Genomic DNA, 9,222 nt, shown 5'->3' with positions numbered 1-9,222 from the left:
AGGCAGGCCAACGCCATTCGAGTATGGACGGCACGGGGGCTGGATGGCAAACCGGCAGCGAAGAGGAAGGGGTTGAGATTTGGAAGCGACCATCGAGGCGAGGCTTCGAAACCTACAATTCAACGCTCAAATATCTGTAAGATGGCAGTGCAAACGTATTCACCTCAAATGTGCAGAACCGTGGCCATTGGCTTACGGCTATTGGTATTCCCCATTTATTGACCCTGATTACACCAACTTTTTGCTCCTTTTTTGCTACTAGTCTGAGCCAACGGCGAAGACCAAATTCCCCGAGACTTTTTTTTTTTTACCTCGGGTATTCACCGTATTTATTGCTACTTTACTAACCCCTTGGCATGGTATTCGTGGAAAATTTCTATTTCTACCCTCTCATTTCTTCGTCTGTTGCGTTTGCGGATCTTTTCATATCGACGAAATCCCACCTCGACCCCGATTTCACGCGCTACAGCCTGGGCTAATCCACGCGCGCGTTCGTCTATACTTGTAACGTGAATGCAAACGTGTTGCAGTTATGTAACTCTTGATTGAGAAGATCCATTTTAATCCGTGTGTTTATTTCTTGGAAATGTTTCAAACCGTTTTTAAGCTGACATAAAAATTTTTAATCCGGGGAGAGCTGGAGCCTGGAGACAAATTCCATTCGGTTATTTCAGATGATTATGGTTGTCTCAATTTAGATTTTTTTTTCTTTTACGATTCACTTTGGTCGACTGATCTCCCGGAAGACGAACGACTCCAGGAGGATAAAGGTCTTACTAATGTATCGAGAGCAAAATTATCCACCTTCACAGCAAGACGCGGAGGAAAGGAAAATATGGGGTGAAAAGTGGGGGCCCAAGGGTCAAAATGGACACTGTCTGTCTTCACAAAAGTTAGGACCTCAGCCAATTAGTGGTTGAACGGAATAATTACTTCCTATTCAAGAGATTTATTCTTAAAGTATGAATATTCAAAAAAATGTCTGGAGTGTCAATTTTGGCCCACTTAACCCTATACATTATAAATTAAAAATACAAATTTGAAAAAAAGTTCACTAATTATCCTCAATATTGTACATCAGAAGCAACAAATGAATATAAGATTTTTATATAAAATATATCGCCACTGACATTTATTTGCCATTACTTTTTTCTCTCTTTTTCAATCACCACTAAATGATGGAAATAATCGTATTGGGCAATCTGCGTTAATTCCAGAATCGAATAAAAGATCTTGTCTCTCTTTTTTTTTAATTATTACATCACTGAATCCCATTCTTCTATCGAATGTTTCTGCTTTCAGATTTAATTATCCGCTCATATTCGTACTACTGGACAATAGGATTTACATGCTCCATCACTCATTAAATTGAAGAGTGTTGTGAACGTATGAGACGCATTATCCCCAGATTCATTGGGTTATGCAGTAGATTTTATTCATAACAGAACAAATGTTGAATCCAATATTATAATTAATAATACACAGCGTTTCAACATTCAACGTGTATTCGCACCGTATGAAAATAATCTCCTAGTGCCCAGGAATTGAACAATTAATCCATAAAAAATTCGATCCCCGAAAATTATTTCACCTCAATCCAACTGAAATTCTAACAATAGAGAACGGGAGAAACCGAACGTGACAGCCGGCATAAATATTCTCGGCGATACGATATTCGAAAATATATCGTACAATTTATTTCATCAATCATCTCTATCTGATTTGTTTTCTTCCTATTGCACTTAACTAATACTTAGTTTTTTTTTTCTAAACTTACAGGGGACCATTTCTGGTTTCAAACGACGAGAGACATCTTCCCTTGAGTTTCTCATACACTCCGTACTTCGGATAGTTAAAAAAAAAGACGTCGTGATCCACTCTTACTTTTCAATTGAACTTATTTTTTTTTTATGTGTATTATATGTTCAACTGCTTGAAGTAAGATCTACAATACAACGTCATTGCGGATGGGGCGGCATCGATGCTGCGTAATTTTCCCTCGTGTTCAGTTAGACTCTCCAAAGCAGTTATGTATTGACGATCAAATACACCTGAACAATGAATTTGATAAAAAAAACATTGAGATCCAGTGGAATTAATCGTGCAATTGAGTTTGTCAAAATATTCCTCCTCATAGACTAAATGGTAATCTTACTCCATGCATTATTTACCTTGGTCAATATTTCCCCTTCCAAGTACTGTAAAGGCCAAAAACAAAATATCTCTGTATATAGAAAATGGTGTTAGTTCAGCCGTTTCGGCTTTACTCCTCTGTAAGGCCACACGTTTGATTGGTTCTGTCAAGTTATTACGACGAACATTGTCAATAACGTTCTTCATCAGCCTGAAAAATTTATCGGTATCAGGTGAAAATAAACCCTTTGACCCCAACGATAATATAATGCAGCATAAATACGATAATAACGATGAAATAACGTACGTTCGATCTTCGACACACTGTTTCCACTGTAGATACATTGGTAAATGATTCATGTGCAGTTTCTCATTGTCCCATAGCGTTCTTACACTCACTGAACTCGAATTACTGGATAAATCCTTGACTCTATCATTGTTCAACCACAACTCGGGTAGATGGCTGTTGAGATTTATCCTCTCGAAATACCAAATCAAATTCCAATAGACTATAGGATGCTCTTGTATAAATCGGTGCTTTGTTAAGCAAGTGTCACCCTCCTGACTTAACACATTTTCCAATTCTTTTCGTAGCACGAGAGGATTTAAATAAGGGACTGTAATAGGTTCTGCTAATTCTTTCGGCTGATCAAGAAGTTCAACCAGGACACCGGTCAAAGGATCGTTGATCTTTTCTCCCTCGTCGCATCTAAAAAAATATCACTCATGTGATCGAATGATCTCCGTTTGTATGGAATGATAATAATTTGCAGAAACAAAACTGAAATTAATTATCTTGCATTTTTAAAGAATCACCTGTAATCCAGAATGAGAACTGTGAGAAGAGGAACCGTGGCCTTTCCACAAAATTGACAGATTGTATTTAAATTAGAGTCCTCGGGCTTCCACCCAGCCATTATCTCTTCATCATAGATGATGGCCATACAATGGTGACACCTGCTAGCACTGCAGATCACAAGTTCCACTGCTGGACGTTCGTCAAATTCTCGAGATCCTTTTGGATACATGCAGTCCGCTAGTTCACAAAGAGAGCCAAGTCCCTCAATACCAGAGTCGCCCGACGTTCTAGTAGTTAATTCATTACGATCCTGCTGGGATCCATCTGTCAATGAATCCAAGGACTCGTGAGAGACACCGTAACCGAGACGCTGGTCACGATCTTTTGATTTAACTGGGGTGCTAGTTGCCGATATCGCCTCTTTTATTTCGTCGAATTTTTTTACGACAGTCGTCGCTGCCGATTTCAGACTGTTCAAACCCCCCAGGATGATTTCGTTGGATTTCTTACCAGTTAGGCTAGGACTGCAAAAAATTTATTCATGCATTTTTCAGGGTTTTTTTTTATAACGTAACAATAGAGAGGGATTATTTTTCACAATTTCACATGCTAAATGACTAATTTTCAAGCGAGTGAATTAGAGTAGCAAAATAAATTACAAACCTTATGTAATTGGAGAGATTAAGGGACTCACTAAAATTCTGGGTTATTAAATCCTTGTTTTTTGCAAACGCCAGACCTCCAGCTGAGTATCGTCTAGATTAATGTGCAGAACAAAAATAAACAGAAAAACAAAAAAAATAACTCAACCGTAAATCAAGGCAAAATGTATGAGTTTGAGGTAGTGGGATAAGCCATACACGTAATTGTTCAGAATAAACAAAGAATGCTATAATTGTGGATAAGTGTGCTGTTATGCAGAGATAAACTGGATTAGAAGATCATACCCAAAACTGAGCTTCAGGCTAGAGCCCAAACTCGATAAACTAGAAGTAACACTGTCTTTGTTGGACCAGAGGCTGCTAATTTCCAATCTGTCTCGTTCTCTCTCCTGTTCACCTTGTTGCGCAACAGAATGGGGCATTGTTTCACTTCTCTGCAGCTGACTACTGACTACAGCTGGAGATTCATCAACAGCTTGATGAAATGTCGCACTTCTCTGCATTGTATTGCTGTGGAATTCAAGCCAAGTAGATAAAGCGTCAGTTTTTTATTTGATAAAGCTTTCAGTAGCCAGGTGTAGAGTGGAGATAATTTGAAAATTTATTTTTACATTATTTAAAAAATTGAAATTTTTTATCAATCAGAAATTTCAGTGAGTCGTCATAGATAATATAATTGTCGTTAATACCTCCGAAAAAGAAGGGGTCCACCATGTCTTTCACCGATTGTATTATTAACGACAGTTAGTGTACTCGTTGAACAATTGGAATCATTTTCTTCGGAGGGGGATACGATGGGGGTCTCGTCGTTCATCAATGCCCCCAGTGGATCATTCTCAGTAACTGGAGTGCGAACAGGACTCTTAAGAGGAGATTCAGGACTTCGTGTTGATCTATTAAATTTTCGAGCCCGTGATGAATTATTGGAATTACAGAAATTCTCAGAAATGTGAGAAATGCCAATACAATGTTTCAGTGAATACCTAGGATCTGTTGGTGAATCATCTAACGCCTCAGGCTGTGATGTACTTAGCATTCCAGATCCTTTAACGATACTATCTTGGCGTCGGAATTTATTTCTCATTTCGAGTATTCCGAAATTTGGTAGGTCTGGCACTGAGCTGCCTTTCAATGATGCTATAAAATGAAATTTGAAAAATTGAAATTTCATTGCAAATGAAAATAGCCGCTTATAAATAAAAATAGATGAGAGAATTACAATCATTATTCAGGGCTTCTTGATCGTGCGAGTGTGTACTATCGAGACTAGATCTGGACGTGGCCAAGTGTTCCATCTCCTGGCACTTAAGGCCATCGATACCGAATACTTCGGGATTCAGGCTTAATCTTCTCCTGGCACTTTTCTTCCCTGCCCTCTTGAAGAGGGCGGCGCCCACGATAACATTGCGTAGTTTATTCCACATTAACTGGCTGGAGTTAGTCATGTCCGAAGGCCACGTGGCTTCAAGGACAGCCTATTTTTGAAATAAAATATTTTTCTTAAGCATCATCGCTCGCATGGTGGTAACACGTGTCGTAAAAAATTATTATACTTTATTGTAAAATCCATAAGTGAGGGCATTTGGCTGTACGCCGCTGCGTTTCATGTGGAAGAGCAATTTAACTGCCAACACTGGCTGTCCATAAACACCGCATAGCTGCATCATTGCTCTGTAGCAAACCTAATGCATATTTTGTTGTATACAATTCATATTGAAGAATATTCTCTGTGCGAATATTAATTACAGAGATTTCTTAATCTCTATTGCCCTATAAAAATTACCTCTTCCATTGGATCCCACCTAAGCTTCTGCATTTTAACCAGTAACTCGTAAGCCTGATGGAGAATGGCAGCGGGTTGGCTGGAAACCTGAAGCATTCCTGGTAAATGTAAAAACCACAGACTGTAGCAAGTTCCTAAAAGACATCTGCCCCATCTCTCCGGCAGACCAGCCTAAAAAAAAACTCCCGATGACATACCAATCGTCTGCACGACAATAATAACTATTCGTTACGAACAATCGACGTCACTCACCTGTTTACAAGCCATTTTCTGGGCGACTTTGATCTCGTGTTTTGTTCGACGTGCCATTGGACTTCCGGGTGTTATACCAAAAGAGCTCAAAGCTGGATTTTTCAAGTTGAGATTCTTCTGTGGCCTCATCAGATTGGAATTCAATTGAAATTTTTTGTAAACGATGGGTTCCTGATTAGGGCCTGGATCAGGTGGTGGTATGAATACAGTTCTCTCACTGTGCTGAGATTCATCGAGCTCCAAAAAGGTCACGTTCTCCTCGTCAATTCTCTCGGTGCATTCATCGAAGAACGCTAACCCTGCCATATCCATATCAGAAACAAAGCTACTTTCCTCGATGAATCTTATGAACATCTGTGTTCTCACAAGCATGCTGTAAAACTTGGCATGTGCCTTGTCACGACTTCTGAGAAATGCTTGAATGTTGAAGAGACTAGTGGGGTCAGTGGATCCAACAGTCGGTGCTTTCGTTATTGGTAACAGGTAACTTCGATATCCATTCAAAATCATCGCCATAAATCTTAAAAAACTATTCTGTATTTCGAGCTCAAGTCCCTGCTCTTTCCTCTTCTGCTGAAACTCTTTGTCTACACTAAAATCCTCATTCGTATTTTCTCGCTGAGACGACTGCGTTTTAGCCAATGAATTCAATTTAGCGTAACTTTTTTCTAAATCACCCCTCAATATTCTACCAGGCTTCTTCGGTAGCAATTTAATACTCAAGTGTTTTTTATCCTCACACAGTACAACATTGTTAGTGTCTAAATTTACACAATTAACATCGGACGGTGGATCGTACAAATCGAAAAAACGTGAATCAACCCCAATGAGGAATGGCAACGGTGCATGAAGTACCTCGGCTAAACCAAGTGGGCAGAGGGGTATGTACGGACACTGCCACTTAAATGGAAATAGTATCATTGCAATGGCCTCACTCACTGATGTCAAAACATCTGGTCTCAGTGAATGAACAAGTATCTTTTGTTCAGTCAATATCAGCAGCAGTATTAGCATACAATTGTCAGGACCAAGGTTCATTAGTAATTGACGAAAACTAGCGCCAGATCTAGGCAGAGCCAGGTCCTCCGGTTGTGTTAAAATAAGTCTATCTACGCTGCTGAGTTGAACGAAAATTCTAGGCCTCTGGGGGCTTGGAAATGGTATGTCACAGAGAAAGTATGAGATGTATTTTTCGATAGGTACACTTTGGGCTTGGCCATCTGTCAGACTGAGAAGAAATCCAAGAAATTTTTCGAAAGTATCGAAAAATGGCCAGTGAGAAAGAATGCAAATTGATTTGCTGATATTCAATGATTGAGTCTCAGGGTCTGTATACTGAAGCTTCTCCAATTGTGCTAAATTTAATCTTTTCAAAACCCCAAATTTTCGGAAAATCTTCATCTTCACTTGAGGCTTGTTCTCTGTAATATTATCACCATCTGGTTTGTCAGATTTATCTAGGATTTCAAGGGGCTCTGCATTATTTAAATTGTTGAAATCTGGCACTACCTCCTCGTAGAAGGTGATTGCAGAACCATAGATTTTCTGCGCCGCATCGGCAACCGTTAGAACAAAGGTAGAGAAAACTGGCTTCGGTTTGTAGGCGACTTTTGGCCAACACTCGATGGTTGCACCCATGGGCAAACAAAACATTGCCACAGAATTGGGGAATGCAAAGCTATTGTAATCAGTGATGGGGTACTTGTAGAGTATTGCTGGCTTGAAGGAAATGAGATTGGCTCGATCCATTGATTTTTTGTAGCAAAGGAAAACGTCGCTACCCAACATCCCTTTGTTCAAATTTTTGTTTATAGTACAGAAGGCTTGAGGTGCTGTTTCACCTTTGTTTGTCAATATCACACAGATATCGGTGACTACTAACGAGTTACATGGCATCTTGCGACTTGCACGTCTGTACGTTACGAATATTTTCGAAGTTGAATTATTTATATTTGCTACGTGACCTGAAGGGGTTTTTTCGATCATTTTTGCGTCTGTCATTATGCGTTCTTTACCCTCGTAAATTACACCTGCAATCAAACATTTAAATAATGAATCATAACGCCTATTTTTTTTTTCTTTCAGACGTAATGCTGAAAATGGAATCATTACCGATGTCAACAAGAGGTGGTTTGTCCCTCCCCCGCCGATAACACAAGTAACACTCATTATTCCTCAAACTGCCATGATTAAGATCAGCTGGTAATCCAGAAACGGTCTTTTCCAAGCAAGTAAAGCCATCAGGACACTTCTCTCCCAATGATGTAAATATCACTGCCAAATCCGTGATGGGTGCCTGCATATGCATGTCCTTAAGGTGTGTTCCCTCCTGACACCAATCCTCAAGTTTATCAGCTAATTCATTCTCTTTATCACTCTCATTATTTTCACCAGGTAAACCAGCAACAACAAAATAATCCGCTACTCTCCTCTCGTCCATCATGATGCCCACCGGATTTTTTTTATACTTGATTAAAAATGGTTATTTATAAATCTTTGAGTACAACAAGGTCAAATGCATCAAGCATTTGCTGCAAAAAACACTAGATTCTCATGGACGTTCAATCGTTACAAAACACTGTAATTGTTGTTTCTCCACTGGTGGCTCTTGTTTTTTTTTTTTCAGGAGCAATGGAAAAATCACAGCATTGTCTGGGACATTGAAACAATTATGAATAACAAACGATTTAAATGTTATAAGAATTTATTGGAGGGCTCTGATGTTTCAATTATCAGTGAAATGAACAGCCAGTATTTACTGCATGCACCCAGCTGATTGTATGAAAACTCCAGCATTTTTTTTTCTCTGTTTTTCTCGTTCGAAGGTTAGAATTATGCGTTTGATGTGTTAAAGTAACGTAGTAATGCGCATGCAAATGCATGGTCAGACACTGAATAACGTATTGAGAGCGAATAAGTAGGAGTTAAGCATATATATAGACACTTCATGTATACATGGAATTATTTTATGAGGCACTGATTCGTGAGTTTGGACAAAATTTCACATTAGCTGTTACAGTTTCAATTAATCTTCCAGTCATTAATTGATATTTAGGAGGGAATACTCAGGATATTATGAGAATAATTGTGCTAATACCACAAAAGTTAATAGACTTTGAGGTTAAATGTCACACGCGACAGATATTTCGATTAATTTTTCAATTGGATTCAACTGCTTCGATAATATATTCACTTTTTTTGATTGTTTGATATACTTGATAAACACTGGTTTGACACTCGTTACATTAAACCAATCACATTTTCTACGGTAAAAATAAGAGCAAAACCCGTGTTTCTTGGACGGCCATCTTTTCTGAGTGGCAAAATGGTTGTCGGGAATAGGTTGGATTTTTTGTTTTTGTTGCTAAATCATCAATGCCGATGTGTAGTTGTGTGTCATTTTATTAGTGGGATGCATTTCCGTCGGAGCGATACAAAGAGAAGGAGAAATTCTGAATGAAACTGACGAAGCTATTGGAACTGCTGGGTTGCGAGTATTTTTATCTTTATGTCGCATTTTAGTCATTTAATATACCGATTGGTGGGGGCAAAGAGGATTGACTAAAGTAGAGGCTCAGTTCTGGGGGTTGGAG

At 38.9% G+C, this 9,222-nt stretch overlaps 1 protein-coding gene and 1 long non-coding RNA gene across 4 annotated transcripts; one reads left to right on the top strand and one right to left on the bottom strand.

Annotated features, from left to right (window-relative positions):
• Window positions 1-1,725: 1,725 nt before the first annotated feature.
• Window positions 1,726-9,161, bottom strand: Crag (DENN domain-containing protein Crag). Of its 3 annotated transcripts, none has more exons than XM_011300278.1 (14): window positions 8,727-9,161; window positions 7,742-8,096; window positions 5,630-7,659; window positions 5,378-5,548; window positions 5,148-5,276; window positions 4,814-5,069; window positions 4,578-4,731; window positions 4,284-4,487; window positions 3,880-4,104; window positions 3,596-3,688; window positions 2,950-3,456; window positions 2,441-2,842; window positions 2,172-2,344; window positions 1,726-2,051 (listed from the first exon to the last, which is right to left on the bottom strand). In XM_011300278.1, the coding sequence occupies exons 2-14, from the start codon at window positions 8,070-8,072 to the stop codon at window positions 1,918-1,920; spliced, it is 4,809 nt and encodes a 1,602-aa protein (XP_011298580.1). In that variant the 5' UTR covers window positions 8,073-8,096; window positions 8,727-9,161; the 3' UTR covers window positions 1,726-1,917. The 3 variants fall into 3 exon arrangements, with proteins under 3 accessions (XP_011298580.1, XP_011298581.1, XP_011298582.1); XM_011300279.1 differs by having other exon boundaries at window positions 8,823-9,161; XM_011300280.1 differs by lacking the exons at window positions 3,596-3,688; window positions 8,727-9,161 and having other exon boundaries at window positions 7,742-8,090.
• On the top strand, window positions 7,857-8,282 carry LOC105263815 (uncharacterized). Its single transcript, XR_891929.1, has 2 exons — window positions 7,857-7,946; window positions 8,024-8,282. It is a non-coding gene; the product is annotated as an uncharacterized lncRNA (long non-coding RNA).
• Window positions 9,162-9,222: the final 61 nt, after the last annotated feature.

This window comes from Fopius arisanus, unplaced genomic scaffold, assembly GCF_000806365.1.
Source record: "Fopius arisanus strain USDA-PBARC FA_bdor unplaced genomic scaffold, ASM80636v1 scaffold00016, whole genome shotgun sequence".
Lineage (NCBI taxonomy): Eukaryota > Metazoa > Arthropoda > Insecta > Hymenoptera > Braconidae > Fopius > Fopius arisanus.
The sequence above is the reverse complement of the archived record's forward strand: the minus strand, read 5'-3'. Positions and strand labels throughout refer to the sequence as shown.